The sequence below is a fragment of the Maniola jurtina genome, chromosome 10, assembly GCF_905333055.1.
Source record: "Maniola jurtina chromosome 10, ilManJurt1.1, whole genome shotgun sequence".
In the NCBI taxonomy this organism is placed as follows: Eukaryota; Metazoa; Arthropoda; class Insecta; order Lepidoptera; family Nymphalidae; genus Maniola; species Maniola jurtina.
Window position 1 is genome coordinate 13,592,927 of NC_060038.1, and position 18,366 is coordinate 13,611,292.

General features: G+C 36.0%; 1 protein-coding gene across 2 annotated transcripts in view; it reads left to right on the top strand.

The window, feature by feature from the left end:
• Positions 1 to 362: 362 nt before the first annotated feature.
• The window catches only part of LOC123868897 (protogenin-like), a 111,413-nt gene continuing 93,409 nt past the window's right edge, over positions 363 to 18,366 (top strand). For both annotated transcript variants that reach the window (XM_045911558.1, XM_045911560.1), the window contains exon 1: positions 363 to 498. In XM_045911558.1, the coding sequence (XP_045767514.1) occupies positions 435 to 498 (64 nt within the window). In that variant the 5' untranslated portion in view covers positions 363 to 434. The remainder of the gene's footprint in view (positions 499 to 18,366) is intronic.

Sequence of the window (18,366 nt, forward strand, 5' to 3'; positions counted from 1 at the left end):
AAAAAATAAAAATACTTTACAATGTACCTAGAGTAAAATATTATGTACTAAGTTGGTGAAAAAATGGACCCAAAATACCTATTTCAAATTATCATCTCTACAAGTTTGAGTTTTGCTCCTACCTCCTTTTAGGTACTTTATACTGATAAACCATAGAGACTAGAGACAGTAACATTAGATACTTTCAGCTGTTGTGTTTGGTAGAGGAACAGTAATTATTGCTGCCATGTGTTAATTTTAAGCCCCATTAATATCGCAAAGCGCTCTTGTATGGGAGTTTGGACCGGTAAGTGAAACTCGTATCGATGTGGCTCGGCCGTGCCTACGCGCTACGCGTCGCGGCCGCGTCAGTGCGCCGGAGGAAGCGGGCTGCGCCGCTCGTGTACCCGCAGCCCGCCGCGTGTAAACGTGTGTGTGCAAATGATTCTGTTTTTATGGCGCTCATATATCAACTACTGCGAGTTTTGGTGCTGGGTGTGACCGCGGCGGCTGTCGACGGTCAGTTTCTGTGCTTTATTGTTGTTGCGTACCACGTGGTCAGCCCTGGATCGGGCAGTGTTTACGGCAGCGGACGCATGCGCGCCGCTTGTTTGCCTCTCCAGGTCAAACACCGGCCTAACCTACGAAGCCTCTATACGTAATTATGACCCGCCGAGTGGGTAAGTTTCGACACAGATCGAGATGCAGCCGATCCATCGATCGCGGTTATCGAATATCGATAAACAGCCGCCGAAAGAGCTTCCACCCTACTATTTTCACCGTGTTACTAATTTTCACTTCCTTATTATTGAGGATGCTTTAGGTACCTACCTAATATTAACAAACATGAAACAAAAAATTCTTCTAAAATTAAGAGAGAAAAAACAAAATCTTATTCATTCAGAATGAGACGTAGTTATAGCACAGCACAAAAATAAAACAAAGGCAAAAACTATACATAATCAATGAGTACAAGTCTATCGGTGTAAATTAAAATGAAACGCAATCAAAACATGAATTGTGTGTCCTTGTAATGTATCGGACGGATACGATCGCTTGTTTTTAGACTCGTTTGGAATACTACGCTGACTCTAGTATATTCAAATACTATACTTAGATATAGCTGTATATAACTTGCTTCATTCCGAGAAGAGACTTATAATCATAGATATGTCTTATAATATGATATGATAGTTGGTGGGCCGGCATGGTTTGAGACTTGAGATGGTGATAGCGTGCTTGTTTATTGGGGCCCATTTTGTGACGTCAATTTTGACAGATCTTCATACAACAACTGTCAAATTTGAATTATTACTTATCATAAATCATAGTCAATTAGTAGGTACAGGGTCTATTATAGTGTACCCAAATTAAAATGAAACGTAATAATATCAAGAATAAATTGTGTGTCCTTGTAAATGTATCGGACGGATACGATCGCTTGTTTTTAGACTTGTTCGGAATACTACGCTGACTTTAGTATAATTAAATACTATAGTTATAAGTGTATGATTGGCACCTCATAACTTGCTTGTTGAGCAAGAGTCAAGACCCATTCTGTGACGTCAAATTCTATAGACCTTCATACAACAAGTTCTGTCAAATTTGATATCTTAAATCATACAGTACAAAATGTCTATCGTATAGCGAAATTAATATGAAACGTAATAATAACATGAATAAATTGTGTCCTTGTAACAGGTAGGTAGGTATACTTGCTTCATAAGGACTCGTTTGTTTTCAGACACGTTCGGATTACGGTGACTAATTAGTAAAATTATACTAGAATCTTATTACTCTTAAATAAAAATATAGGTGGTTTTTTCTAATGCTTTTGAATTATAAAAGGTGACGCCGAAGATATGTCAAGTACCTACTTAGACCTCTACGGGCTCTACCTACTGTAATTTTTGGCCGTCCATACATACCTACTTATAAAAATTAAGTTACAGCTTTAGGTAGTTAAGTACATAGGTAGATATTTCATGTTATTTAACTGAAAAGTTCACGTCATTTAGGCCTGGATTAACCTTTGTGTTAAATACATACTGTGACAGTTTTTGTATTGTTCATACAATTTTTGATGGCCATTCTATCTTTTCTTTTCTATAACTAATTACTTTGAATAATTTTTGACAGTTATTGTATGAAGAATACAATAACTGTCAAAAAGTTTTACGTCACGAGTTGTAGTAAAAACAACGCATTTGACATTGAGGTATGCCACAGGGCAGCATGCTTGAACATAAAATGTTGCAAAAATCGTCGAAAAACTGACGGTTGTAGGTCTGTATGGAAAACAGTATAATATGGACTCCACTCGAGCGTTGGTGGCGCGCTCTTGGAAAGACCTGATAGAATGGTACCATTCTAGCTGAGGACGCATATTAGATTTTTCTAAAAATATGTAGTTTTAAAATTACAGGGGCTCAAAGATTTGTATGTAAATTTTAAAGACCGCGTAACTTTGAAACCGAATATTTTAACGGAAATCTGGAAAACCACAGACATAGGTATTAGTTTCTATAATATTATGTCTGCAAAATTTCATGGACTTCGGTTGCTTAATATTCAAATGAAATTGGAACTACGTTTGTATGAAGTGAGTAACGGAGAGACGGAGAACTTAATAGTATATGGTATTATTATTGAAATAGGCATTTTTAGGTCTTGCTCAATAAACGCCTAAGGCCAAAAGGAACCTCTTATTGACCTTAACAATGGCGTAGTTATGCTCGTATTGAATTACAAAGCCGTTAGGTAAATGGTCTGTACTCTGTACATTAGTTATCGCACAATGGTATTTACACAGTGGAATCAATGCGAAACCTTTAAATAAATATAAGATTGAACGTTTTACATAAAGGCCGTGTCACACTGACGATTTCCGAGCGTGTTTCCACTTTCCACTCATAAACCACTTGAGTAGCTTGGACTGTTGTAATAAAATGGTGTGATGTTTTGTATAGTGGTAGTTTATGGGGCTAGAATTCATTATTGATGTAGTTTTAACATAATTAATTATTATTTAACGGAAGGCGATCAAGGACTTGGGTCACAACTCACAAGGCGTTGAACGACAAATATTTTTCAATTTTTTTAAAATAAAAATAATAGGGATTTCTGCGGGAAAATATTTTTAGCAGCTTTTAAGTTAAGACAATTAAGGCTAAGTTACTTTACATAAAACAGTCCAAGACCCTATTCTATCAACGTGGTGAGCGAGATGAAAATATATTTTTGATGATAACAGCTATACCACGCTATACCTACCTACCTTCCCTCTGGAGTCGTATGCGCAAGGATCTATGAGCGCTTTGTGCACTGCAATATTAGGTAACTATAGTTATCTATCACGAAAATCCTTATCATAGTGATTTGTGATAAATGGAAGTTGTCTTATGAATTAGCAATGAGTAATTCGACACAGAGAGAAAAATTGATTGACTATCATGTCTGGACACTAGTTTTAATGATCCATATCTACTAATGGACTAAGAGCCAGTGCGTGATATACGTTCGGTATTTTACAAAAGCTGAAAATTATGTCAAAGTCTACTTTTACGACCTGCCTGGTGCAGTAGTAAGCGCTGTGGTCTTATTATTGAAGGTCATAGGTCCGATTCCGTCAGGGGTTTAGAAATTTATAATTTCAAAATTTCTGGTCTGGGCTGGTGGGCGGCTTAAGCTGTGACTAGTTACTACCTTAACGGCAAAGCCGTGTCACCAAGCAATTTAGCGTTCCAGTACGATGCCATGTAGAAATCGAAGGGATATGGATTGATAAAAACTGCCATACCCCTTCCAGGTTAGCCCGCGTCCATCTTTCGCTGCATCATCACTTACTACCAGGTGAGATTCTAGTCAAGGGCTAACTTGTAATATCTGAATTTTAAAAAAACGTAATTAGTTTTTTTTACACTTTTTTATTACCTGTTATCTCCTAAAGCCACCATGATCCAAATTTTATAGTCGCTGATCGTTCCTCTCTGTGTTGGGGACAATACGCAGATAAACTTTCAGCTTTTATAAAATAACGACGGTCTGGCACGCGCTGGCTCTCTCTACAATAATACTTATGCTACCCATATTAATTAATTTAATAAAAAATACCCATACTAATATACAAAGTGTGTCTGTCTGTCTGTCAGTCTGTAACCTTTTCACGGCCCATCCCTTTGACCAATTTTAACGCGTAAGGTAAGGTAGCTTACATACGGATGGATTACATAAGGACATATAGGTAACTTTTATCTTTAAAAATCAAAGAGTTCCCATGGAATTTTTATAACCTGAATCCACGTGGACGAAGCTGGGAGCATCATCTAGTACTTATTATAATATCTAGATTCTAGATAGTTTACACTAAAAAAACTCTAATTTATTTCGTACACCCACAATAACTATTAATCTGATAGCTAGATCCTGTGACATTATTATAATATTATTGTTTTTGCGCTATAGATCATCCATTGAAAACATGTGACTGTAGGTAGGTTCTTACATATTGAATTTAAGAGGGGTCTCTCCGTCACTCGCTCCATACAAACGTAGTTCCAATTTCATTTGAATATTAAGCAACCAAAGTCCATGAAATTTTGCAGACATATTCTAGAAACTAATATCTGTAGTTTTAAAATTACAGGGGCTCAAAAATTTGTATGTGAATTTTTAAGATCGCGTAACTTTGAAACCGAATATTTTAACAGAAATCTGGAAAACCACAGACATAGATATTAGTTTCTAGAATATGTCTTTAAATTTCATGGACTTTGGTTGCTTAATATGCAAATGAAATTGGAACTACGTTTGTATGGAGCGAGTGACGGAGAGACCCCTCTTAAGAATAATTTTATACAAATTAACTCTGTCATCTGTAGGTTTAGCATTCATCTATTATCATCGACTGTCTATTAAAGCTTCGGTTAATTTTATTTAGTTTTTAGGGTTCCGTACCTCAAAAGGAAAAACGGAACCCTTATAGGATCACTTTGCTGTCTGTCTGTCTGTCAGTCCGTCCGTCGTGTCTGTCAAGAAAACCTGTAGGGTACTTCCCGTTGACCTAGAATTATGAAACTTGGCAGGTAGGTAAGTATTATAGCACAAGTACATAAAGATATAAATCCGAAAACCGTAAAGTGGCTACATCATTAAAAAAAATTAAAATGTGTTTCAATTTTCAAAGTAAGATAACTATACCAAGTGGGGTATCATAATATGAAAGGGCTTTACCTATAAATTCTTAAATAGATTTTTATTTATTTTTATGCATAATAATTTTTGAGTTACCTATCGTGCAAAATGTTGGAAAAAATACTCGAGTACGGAACCCTCGGTGCGCGATCTGACTCGCACTTGGCCGGTCTTTTATTTTTCATGTACCAAAATTATAGTTGCAGTTTTAGTTTGGTTTTGAACGCTTTTTAACCGACTTCGAAAAAAGGAGGAGGTTCTCAATTCGAATCTTTTTTTTTAAAATAGGGTGAAGTAGGTGGCAAAGTCAACCACAGTCCACAAAGTAGGTACCTACCTAACCTAGGTACCTATGGCTATACATCGATGGCTGGTGGTAATTAATTCTTATTTCGAAAATTTAGTTTGAGCGAAAAAATATTATAGAAACCTATTAAGAATTTTTTTTTTAAGTTGAGTAGTTTTATTTGCTATAATAATTTTATTTACCTTTTATGTACCTAAACCTACCTAACCTAACCTATCTAGGTAGATAGGATGGTTGATGGAACGCCCTTCCGGCATCAGTCTTCCCTTCCACCTATAATACGGGTACCTTCAAGTCAAGAGTGAATAGGCAACTTCTAGGCAAGCGCGCTAGATCTTAGGCTGCATCATCACTTGCTAGCAGGTCTGTGCAGCCAAGCGCCAGTCTATTATATAATTTAAAAAAAAAATCGTCAATTTTTGTATCAACTTTCGGCCATAAACTAAGCAAAATGGGCAAACGGCACTCAGATCGGCGGTGTACAAAAATGCGCGTGAGCAGGGGCCCCTGACCTTGTGCCGCATAACCCCCCCTCGCCCTCGCCTCAGGCCCCTCATAGCCAAATACAAGCCACCCAACTAAATAATGGGAAAAGGTCTTTATCCCTTTTCGATCGATCTCCATAACTATTACTTATAATATGTAGTGTTTTCAAATGAAATGATTCTATCTCAGAACGCTTTATCTTAATCTGTTATAGCGGTCCACCTTAGGATCGCCTTTGAAGCACATATTTTCAGCTTTGTTAAGTAAATGAACCTATACAAAAAAAAAACTCAGGGCGTTGCGAACTTTTTTAGATCTTTTTAAGAGAAACAACTCCACAATCAATTTTCTTTTCATAATACGTAAGTAACTTAGTAGGTTTTACATAATTGTCTATGGTTTTACAACTTACTTTTGAATCGTCAATAGATTAGAAAGAAACAAAGAAAAACGTCTATTTCTTAAATTGTAACTCTAAAGATTTGATGCATTGTGCACAAAGCTTTCTGGTGGCTTTTTCCAAATGATAAATTATCCTCATAGTTTGCCCAATTTATATTACTTGAACTATGCTTTCTCACATAATTTGTCTGATAAAATCTGACTAAATATTTCTGAGATTACCGATTAAGCACAGACCGACAAATACGGTCAACCCTAGAGTTATAATATTCATATGTTATATAATATTCATATTTCATATTTCATATGTCATAATATTCATATACATTAAAGGCTGTTACTTTTGTATAGTTTCAGTCATAGTATCTTGATAATAAACGACAAATAGCTGCACCAATAAATAATAGGCTTGAAGGTAAAAGTTATTACGCCAGGTCTAACCTAACCTAACATACCTGTTCTTCAGACAGCTAAAGCAACTTTCTAATGCAGGTACGTAGTACGTACGTACCTGCTAGTGTTGTCACGTCCGTAATTCAGGCATAATTTTAAATGTCTCGATGGGAAATGCCCCTCTCTGTTTCGTATTTCAACCTTTTTCGTTGTGTATCACAGGTAGATAAGTAGGAATTTTCTTAGCTTCGTCTGCTAATAAATCTGGAACACCACTTTGGAATATTAGCGCTCTCTCTACCTAATCCCATACATAACTCAAAACTTAAAAAATCCCTGAAAAAAAAAAATTGGTTGTCTGTAAAGTCGGTTTACTGACGATAGTTGAACGTGACAACAAAGGCCGATTGTGCTTCTTTGTCGCTCGTTCCGCGCTCTCGCTTGCACTTCAAGCTTTACATGGAACGCCTCAGAGCGAGGTAACGCCGCATGAGTCATGTTTTTTCGTGCGTGCAGCCGGCTCTATCGAATTATAAGACGTTGTCACGTCAAAAACCTCTATAAGAAAACTAGAAAAGAGCTGATAACTTTCAAACGGCTGAACCGATTTTCTTCGATCGCTAAGAAGACTCGATCAAGCCACCTTTCAAACAAAAAAAAAACTAAATTGAAATCGGTTCATTCATTTAGGAGCTACGATGCCACAGACAGATACACACGTCAAACTTATAACACCCGTATTTTTGGGTCGGGGGTTAAAAAACAGAGCGAGCGCTTTACTAACTTCATTCACGGGCAAGTAAAGTATAGCGCTATCTTTGTTATGTACCCATACAAATGATAGAGCCAAACAGAGAGAAAAAATGAAAAATTAAAAAAAAATATTTAATCAAATACAACTTCATTCCGCAGATAGGACATCGATGATGACGAACGTAGCGTCACTATAATCACACTAATATTATAAAGGCGAATTTTGTATGTGTGTGTGTGTGTGTGTGTGTGTGTGTTTGTGTGTGTGTGTGTGTGTGTGTGTGTGTGTGTGTATGTCTGTTACTCCTTCACGCAAAAACCACTGGACGGATTTGGCTGAAATTTGGAATGGAGATAGATAATATACTGGATTAGCACATAGGCCACTTTTTATCCCGGAAAATCAAAGAGTTCCCACGGGATTTCGAAAAACCTAAATCCACGCGGGCGAAGTCGCGGGCATCGGCTAGTTACATCTATTCTATGGTTGTCTCTATTGAATTTGCGTGAATGCCTAAAACTTGTTATCGAATAAAAAAAAAATATCTAAGAACTATCAGTCATTGAGTCTAGAATTGTATTCAAACGTGTAGGCAGGCATATCGCTGGTGGATGACGACATCTGATTGGCTTTACTGTGTGCGAACTGAGAGTGACATTGGGTCCTGTTTGGCTTCAAGTTCACTAAAGACTTAGATTAGTTGGATACCTATTGAAGATTGATGACTGAACAGTAAAATTAGGTAAGTGAAAAACGTAAGAAAATATTCTTCGAAACCCATCCATAACTTTCTTCCACAAATTCACGGTTTTTGGATTTTTTCCTTTACAGGTGCTATAAGACCTATTATCTGCCGATGTGAAATGATTCTAAGTCAACGGAAAGTACAGTAGTTCCAGAGATTATCACCTACAAACAAACTTATAAACTTTACCTCTTTATCAGGGGGCACGGCAGTGCCCCCGCCAAGACGAGCCAAACGGCGGCCGGGGCGCTACGTACCTTTTTCTCGAAGTGTTTCGCCGTATTTTCGACCCGTCATAACTTCGGTCTGGATGACGCTAGAAAGCTGAAATTTTCAGTATAAGGTGTCCTCAGCAAATTTACCAAATATACTAAGTATCAAATATCTAGCTTTTATGGTTACAGATTTATTGATACCTAAAATACGCCGTTTTCGTCCCTCACTGATGATCATCACAATTCATAGTCTGTAATTCTAGGGTACTTCCAGAAGTCCTAGAAAGCTGAAATTTGGTATGTAGACTAGAATATGCATACAATCTACAGGAAAATTGAGAAATTGGAATTTCCCCCCCTCTACGCCTCTTATGAGAAAAGCAAATCTGTAAATTCTGTCGCTAGAAAATAGTGTAGAAGTGTAGATGTGATGTAGATAACCAACCGATATCATTATCATGATCAATCTATGGCTCATAACAGACCACGGGTCTCCTCAGAATGAGAAGGGTTATGCCATGTCATAGGTATTAGGTACCACGCTGAATTTTTTTTTAAAGAATATTAGCCATGCTAATCATGACTAATACTCCCCTTTCGCCTCCAAATAAGCGTAAAGCTTGTGTCAGGAGTGGGTACGACAATAGTGCAACGAGTGAGGTTTGAACCGCCGACCTTTCGGAATTCAGTCCGCTCCTCAACCGTTGAGCTATCGAGGCTCTAGAACCTTGTCTAGTCGTTACCTTTGAGAACATTATGGAGAACTCTCAGGCATGCAGGTTTCCTCACGATGTTTTTCTCCACCAGGTGAGATGGTAGTCAAGGGCTAACTTGTAGTGGAATAAAAAAATACAATTCATTAGGTAAATTAATGGTTCGGCCTTGATTATGGCCTGTAACTACGTCGTTGTATATTTTTTTCACGAAACGCTAATAATGCCGGCCTCTTTAGGGCATTTACGAATGTCGCTACTCGCTGTACAATGAACTAGCTACTATGTTTTGTTATGCTTGTAGGTTTGTCGGTTCATTGAGCTCTCCCAACTAGGAACTCCTAGGTTTCGCTATGAGTGTCTTTGTGGACTAAGAGCCCGTATCGGCCCAGACCTTCGTTATTTTATAAAAGCTGAAAGCTTCTCTGCGCATTGCATTCAACAGTGGAACGATCAGCGACTATAAAGTTTGGATCATCGTGGCTTTGGCAGATAACAGGTAACAATTAATGTGTATAAAATCTTCTGGCAGGGGGTTGCCATGATACTAAGTGTCTGGCAATGGATGACGTGATTTCTAATAGTATTCCTAAGAAATAAAAAAAATACTTACATCGTATACTTTGACAAAACATCACCATTTCTTCGGCAGAATTTCACTTGTCACCAGATGAGTCTATTAACCGTGGTGAAATGTATCGTAATTTTTATCATTATAATAATTTATTGTTAATTATGTAATGTTATTTAGTAAACATTCTTACAGTTTGTCCGTCACAGATAAAATAATGAACATTGAAATCTTGACAATTAGGAGGAAAAAAAGGAAAAGAAATTTTAATGGCGGCCATTTTGAAATTCTTATTATTCGTTGTTATAGCGGCAATAGAAATACACATTCTGTGAAGACTTGAATTGTCTACCTATTACGGTTCTCGAGATACAGCCCGCTGACAGACAGACGGACGGACGGACAGCGGAGGCTTAGTTATAGGATACTGTTGACACCCGTCGGGTACGGATTACGGAACCTTAAGAATCATTGAATCAATATTTAACAGAGATGGCTAATAAAGACTTTTAGTAATGTTTACTTTTCTTGGCGTATTCACTAAGATTAAATAAACCTGAAATACATAACCAGTGAACGGAATAACGAAGAGAAACGGTTTAAAAATAATAACTAGCTTCAATTTTATTAGTTCCTTAATTGGATGAAAATTAATTAACGCCTGTGATTAGGTCAATTTTAAGGAATCAATACACAAAGCAATCTACTTATTTATTTTGTAGCTTCTGCCCGCGACTTCACCCGATAAAGTAAATTAACCATGACTCAAACTTCATAGTAGCTGACCGTTTCTCCCTGTGTTGGGAACAATGCCAAGAGAAACCTTTCAGCTTTTATAAAATAACGAAGGTCTGGCACGCGCTGGCTCTTAGTTCATAATATTAGTGTAGAGTGAAGACCCATAATAATAATAAAGCCTCGATGACACGGGGCGAGTTTACAAGCTGCTAGCGAACTCGCTGCCTTGTAACTTGTAAACTCGCCACGTGTCATCGAGCTTTTTCACAATCTGCTTTTGATTATCAGATTGTAAAAACGCTGCTTGAAAAATAGAAAGCCGGGCTAATTTACTCGCCATTCGCTGGCGTGTTGGCCTGTAAGCTAGTTAACTAGCCACGTGTCATCATCACTGCTAGTAAACTAGTTGCGAGCATCTGCGTTTTGGCAGTTAAAGCTAAAATGTCAACACGCTAGCTAGTTGGCTACTGAGCGAGTAAAATGTTTTGTGTGTCATCGACACTCGCTTACTCGCTCACTCGCTAGCTTTTAAACTCGCCTACTAGCAGCTCGTAAATTAGCCCAGTGTCATCGAGCCTTTAGAGAGATGACAGCGAGCGTCTTGTTTTTAAATTCGATTAAGTATTAAAGAAATAGATTTGCTTAAATAAACTTTTACGGATTGCTTTCGAATCGTCAGTTACAGGGCTCTCTTCGTCACTTACTCCATACAATCGTAGTTCCAATTTCATTTGAATACTAAGCAACCAAAGTCCATGAAATTTTGCAGACATGTTCTAGAAACTAATATCTGTGCCTGTGATGTTTTAGATTCTTCTAAAAATATGTAGTTTTAAAATTATAGGGGCTCAAAGATTTGTATGTAAATTTTTAAGACCGCGTAACTTTGAAACCGAATATTTTAACAGAAATCTGGAAAACCACAGACATAGATATTAGTTTCTAGAATATGTCTGCAAAATTTCATGGACTTTGGTTGCTTAATATTCAAATGAAATTGGAACTACGATTGTATGGACTAAGTGACGGAGAGAGCCCTGTTAAGTAGGTACAACAAAACATTCTTTGTGAAACAATTTTTTTATTACCTTTCCAAATTACCTCCATAATGCTTTACAGTCAATTTGTTGGCAATAAAAAGTAAATAAAAATGTCAATTTTCAGTTTGGGAACAATGAATGAGAATCATCGGACAATAATTTGTCATCGATTTATCTATGTCTTTTAAATATTTTCGACATGGTTGCGAATTGCGACAGATTGAGTCAAGAATTTGTCCTTTGCCAACATTGATATCGCTTACGAATTACGAAACAGTTATTGATGAGTTATTGACAATAAATGTTAATGGCGGACTATAAATGTAGTTTCAATGTTACTATAAAAGATGGAAGTAGCTACCTACCTACCTAAGGTCAAAGAGTTGACATATTTTTAGGGTTCCTCGTCTCAAATGGAAAAAAGAAATCTTTATAGGATCTCTTCGCTATCTGTCTGTCGTGTCTGTCAAGAAACCTATAGGGTACATCCCGTTGTATAGAATCCCATTAGTATAGAAGATACCTACGTACTTAAAATTATTATCATTCGAGTAAACCCGAAGACGTCAATGTACTTATAAATCTTTAGAGGGGTCTCTCCGTCACTCGCTTCATACAAACGTAGTTCCAATTTCATTTGAATTTTAAGCAACCAAAGTCCATGAAATTTTGCAGACATATTCTAAAAACTAATTATCTATGTCTGTGGTTTTCCAGATTTCCGTTACAATATTCGGTTTCAATTTACGCGGTCTTAAAAATTTACATACAAATCTTTGAGCCCCTGTAATTTTAAAACTACAAATTTTTAGAAAAATCTAAAACACCACAGACACAGATATCAGTTTCTAGAATATGTCTGCAAAATTTCATGGACTTTGGTTGCTTAATATTCAAATGAAATTGGAACTACGATTGTATGGAGTAAGTGACGGAGAGAGCCCTGTTAAGTAACTTAAAGTAGGTAGGTATACTTATATACGTAGCCACGAGACAAATTAGGTGCCATATTATGTCTAATTTAAGTAAATTACTTTCACATAATCGGATATTTGATTTCGGCAATAGCTGCGTAATAAATTCATGAAAATGTTTTTATTTTGGTGAAGTTATCCAAGTAACTCGGTCACCTTGTGCTTTATTGCCAATAAATTGTTATGCCTATTTGTTTTCTGTGTTCCTTTTTTTTGAAAATGCTTTGAGAGAAAGTTTTTAGGTTTTTGTCTAATCGAGTACCTACTTATCTAGTCCAATTGAGACATTTTGCCATCCATCTATAGCCCTATGCCTACCATTAGTAAGGAAATCATTGATCAATGTTTAACTGACCGGGACTTGCAATTCATGATCATGGTCAACCGAACTCCGGCCCATCATTTCAGAGCATGGGTCTCTAACGCACGATTTCCAAAAGTTAGAGATGAATGAATATACTTTTACTAGCTGACGCTCGCGACTTCGTCCGCGTGGATTTAGGTTTTTAAAGATCCCGTGGGAACTGTTTGATTTTCCGGGATAAAATGCTTATGTCAATAACAGGGACGCAAGCTACCTCGATACTAAATATCATATAGATCGGTTGAGCGGATGGGTCTTTAGGAATCTCGTGGGAACTCTTTGATTTTGCGGGATAAAAAGTAGCCTATGTCCGTCCCCGGGACATAAGCTAACTCTGTACCAAATTTCGTCAGAATCGGTTAAACTGTTGGGCCGTGAAAAGGTAGCAGACAGACAGACACACTTTCGCATTTTTAATATTAGTATGGATTATTATTATTATTATTAAGCCTTTATTTTCCTTATCAATTACTAGTATTTACATAGTTTCGAATTAATTTAATCTATTCTAATGTCTATTCTATTTTATTTGTTAGTATGTTAATCGTTGTGTGTGTGTGTGTGTGTGTGTGTGTGTGTGTGTGTGTGTGTGTGTGTGTGTGTGTGTGTGTGTTGTGTAAGCGTATAAGCGTATTGTATAAAAGTATGCGTGTGTATTTATGTGTGTAAGTTATGTTTATTTATGTGTTAGTTAATTAGTAGTTATTTACAAATTTATTTTTTTACATATTTACTTATATATACTCGTATTTATAATTCTGTTTTGATAAGGGCCCCTCATTGGGTATAGGCCTCCTCCAGTTCCCGCCATTTCTCTCTGCTTTTTGCTGTTTTAAGCCAATTCTTCCCTGCTATCTGTACTATATCGTTAGACCATCTCGATTTTGGTCTACCTACTTTCCTCTTGCCTTTTGGCCCTGGCCATATAGTTGTTTGTAAAGTCCATCGGTCATCCGTTATTCTCGAGACATGTCCTGCCCACTTCCATTTTAGCTTTAGAGCGTGTGTTAGAGCGTCCGTTAGTTTTGTCTTTCTTCTTATTTCTTCACTTTTTACCTTCTGTATTTTCCGTAAATTTAGAATACTTCTTTCCATTGCCCTTTGGCATGTTACGACTTTATTTTTAATATTCTTAGTGAAAACCCACGTTTGACTGGCATAGGTGAGGCAGGGAAGTATACATGTGTCTATAACTGTTCTTTTTAGGTTTAGTGGATATTTCCCTTTCATTATCTCCTTTTGTGTCCAGTATTTATTCCAGCTTATATTTATTCGTCTCTCCACTTCTTCTTCTCCGCTCCTAGGGCTGAATGAAACTTGTTTTCCGAGATATAAGTATGAGTCTACATATTCCAATTGGGTGTTGTTTAAAAGGATTGCGTTTGGTGTACTGTTGGTCATTACTTTAGTTTTGCTTATGTTCATTTCAAGCCCAACTTTTCTGCTCTCCGTATCTAGCAAATTTATCATTTTTTCGAGTTTATTGCTATATTCGGCAAAAAGTGCTATATCATCTGCAAACCTTAAGTGACTCAAATATTGTCCAGAAATTTTGATTCCCTCATGATTCCAATCAATTTTTTTGATGACATTCTCCAAAACTGCTATAAATAGTTTTGGGGAAATTGGGTCCCCTTGTCTAACACCTCGGCAGATGCTTATTTCCTCTCCGCAGACTTCAAGTTTTAATCTACTTTTACTATTTTTGTATGTATTTTTCAATATATCAATATACTTCTTGTTAATATTACATGTTTTTAGGGCTTTCCAGATGGACTCATGTGAAATACTATCGAATGCCTTCGTATAGTCTACGAAGGCGATATATAGAGGTTTATTAAATTCTTTATGTTTTTCAATAAGTTGTTCCATCACGTGTATGTGGTCTATAGTGCTGAATCCCGAGCGAAAACCAGCTTGCTCTTTAGGTTGGAAGTTGTCGATTTGGGGACCGATTCTACTAGAAAGAATGGATGTAAAAAGTTTGTAGAGATTTGAAAGGAGACTAATCGGTCTATAGTTTGAAATGTCAAGTGGGTCTCCTTTTTTATATATTAAAGTAATTTCCGAATAGGTCCATTGAATAGGCACTTGTCCTGTATTTAAAATTAAGTTGAATAATAAAGTCAGAGGGGTAGTTAATTGTTGGGCTGCAAGTTTTATTAATTCGTTTTGGATGTTGTCTGGACCTGCACTTTTCCCATTTTTTAGTGCTTTTATATGTTCAAAAGTCTCAATTTCACTAATTGGTTCCAATTCGTCACTTGTCTCTTCATCTAAGTCTTGACTGGTGGTATTTTGTTCTCGTCCTTGTTTGGAGTACAAATCTTTGTAAAATTTAGTAGCACAGTCCATTAATTCTGTTCTGTTTTTTATTTCTTTTGTACCCGAGTTTAGAGCTTGGATCCAATTTTTGTGTGTTTTTAGTTCCTTTTGAGCTCTTTTGTAACTTCTATACTTTGCTAGATTTTTTTCGATTATATTTCTCCTGTGATCTTCATAATCCTTTCTTACCGCTCTGTTTGAGATTTTGAATAGGTTACTTAGTTCTTTTTTTGTGTCCTTATCTTTATGTTCTTTTGTTAGTAGTTCAGTACGTCTTTTTATAAGCGTCTTGGTTCCTTCACTTAAAATGTCCCTTTTTAGTTTACTTTGTTTAGATTTGGGTTCAAGGCTTGTTTTTATTGCGTTTTCTAGGGCATCGTAGTAAGACTGTACTGTTAAATTTTCTTCGATGAGATTTCTGCCTTCCAATTGGCTTAGAGATATTTTTAAATTCTTTCGATAAGTTTCTATTTCAAAATTGTTATTAGGAAGCGGAAGTGTCGTTTTGTATGATTTTCTGGATTTTTTGGTACTTTTTAGTTCCAATGTAGCTCTTACTAATCTATGATCTGATGGGAATTCGAAATTATTAAGTACTTCAATATTTTTTATCTGCTTGATAAGATTTGTCAGTACAAAGTCTATTTCGTTTTTTGTGTTTCCATCTGGTGACATCCAGGTCCAGCGGCGGTTTTCCTTTTTCTTAAAATATGTGTTGGCTATACAGAGTTTATGTTCGAAAGCATGCGATATTAGAAGTTCACCTCTTTTACTTCTTGAGCCGTAGCCATAATTTCCCATAATCATCTTTTCGTTTTTTCTCGGTTTTCCAATTTTAGCATTGAAGTCTCCTAATAATATAATATTTTTATCTGCCACGTCGTGTGCTTTATTTAGTGTTTTGTAAAATTGGGTAATTTCTTCTTCACTTGAATTTTCTGTGGGAGCGTAGGCTTGGATAATGGAGATGGGTGTGTTATTAAAGTTCATCCGCAGCATTGCTACTCTATCTGAAAGTCCGGAGAAGCTAACAATACTACTTTTATGCTTTTTCTTTACTATGAATCCTACTCCATGTAGTCCCGCTATTTCGCCTTTGTAGTAAAATATGTAGTCAGGGTACTCTTCGATATTGCATCCTTCCTTTTTAATTTCTGCTAAGGCTAATATATCAAATTGAATTTTTTGTAGTGCATATTGTAATTCTAAGAGTCTTTCCATAGATGAGAGCGACCTTACATTATATGTGCAAATTTTTAAAGATAAATTTTGAGATGGATCTTTATTTATTCGGGAGAGTATAACTGGAGGGTTTTGGTCATACTCCTCCTCGGTGACCAACCGTGTTGGAGGAGGGAGAGGGCTCCTTTGTTGTAATTGCTAATCATCTTGAACATTTGTTTGGAAGCTTGTAGATGGCTCTGGAGAAAAGAAGTTTTCGTTTCGTGTAGGGTTTATCGCTTGGGTAGGAGTCCAGTACGACGTGAGGGTATTTTTTTTCTGTAGGGATGTAGTTTTATTTTCATTGTTTTTTCTTGTATAGCTGTTTTGAACATTTGGAGGAGATATTGATAGGTTGCGTTTATTATTACGAGGTTTTTGGCATTTTTCTTTTTGTGGAAGTATTATTAATTTATCGTATTTTATGAATGCTCTATTTCCTTTATCTTTCTCCTGTCTAACTTTTTCTTGCAATTCTTTTCTTTTCTCTAATACTTTAGGCGGAAAATCTTCTTTTATATAATAACTAGACGAGTCCAGCGTTTTTCTGTGTCGTAAAATTTCTATTTTTCTTCCGAGTGTAGTGAGAGTCACCATAATTGGCCTTGGTTTTTCACTTTTTCTGCCTTTTCTTCTCATATATTCGATTTCTTGCGCTGTACAGCTTATTTTCATAGTTGAATTAAATAATTGAAGTATTGTTCTTTGTAGGTCATCATAGCCCCGCTCTTTTTCTTCTATACCGAAAATGAGAATATTTCTTGCTCTAATATGCTTTTCTATGAAGTCTAGTCTATATTCTTGTGATTGAACTGTAATTTCCAGTGTTTGTAGTTTTATCTGCATATCGTCGAACTTTTCATCCAATTTCCTTAGAACGTTAGATTCACTGTTCTTTATGCCTTCTTTAGTTTCGCTGATGTCATTTTGAATAGTTTTAAGTATACGTTTAATGTCCTCCATGATTGTAGACTTTTATAGAATCGCGCTGCTGAATGTGTACCTTGTATGCTCGTTGATAAGTAAGAACCCTGGAAGATAAGATTTTTTTTTTTTTTTTAATTTAATTTTTTTTTTTTTTTTTTTATAATTCGTTCCTTTATTTCACTTCTTTTTTTTTTTTTTTTTTTTTTGTCACTGGGATTCGAACCAGGGTTCTTGTTGTTTAGGTATAGTAATCCGAGCTTAGTTTAACTGAGCCAGCGATTCACTTAAGCATGTCGGTGAAATATTGAACTGGAATATTCAGTTGGTTTGATGTTGTGTATGATGTACCCACAGAGATGTAACGTGACGTTATGAGTCCAATTTTATTTTTTGCCCACCTTCACAATTTGAAAACTTAGAATGTTTTATTATACACTTTTAATTGTTTTTAGTTTAATTAATCACTTATTATATCAGTTTTTAATAGGTTTAGTCCCCAGCTTTCTTATTTTTTATATAATTTTCTTTAAAGTTGGCACTATGAACTTAATTTCCAGTTGTAACAGAGTTGTATCGAATGTCACTAAAACACAAAAAGTCTAGTATTTTCTTGTCTTGGCACTATTTTAATACTTTTATGCTATTTAAATAGATTTTCACAGCATTAGTCTTTATGTATCGTAATATTTGTGATGTTTTCGGTCGTTTTTGTTGACATTTTAACCTTGTAATGGATTTCACTAAAACACGAAAAGTCTCATATTATCTTCTTTTGCCACTATATTTATGTATTTTTATATTATTTAAGTAGATTTTATAAGAATTAGTCTGTATTTATCGTAATATTTGTGGCGTTTTCAACAGTTTTCATCGATTTTTGTTGACATTTCGATCTTGTAACGGATTTCACTAAAACACAAAAAATTTTATATTTCCTCCACTCCTTTTGCTTTGAAAACGTTTTCACTTGTGAATCACATAATATTCTAAGTTTTTATCGCACCAACCACTACTAACTT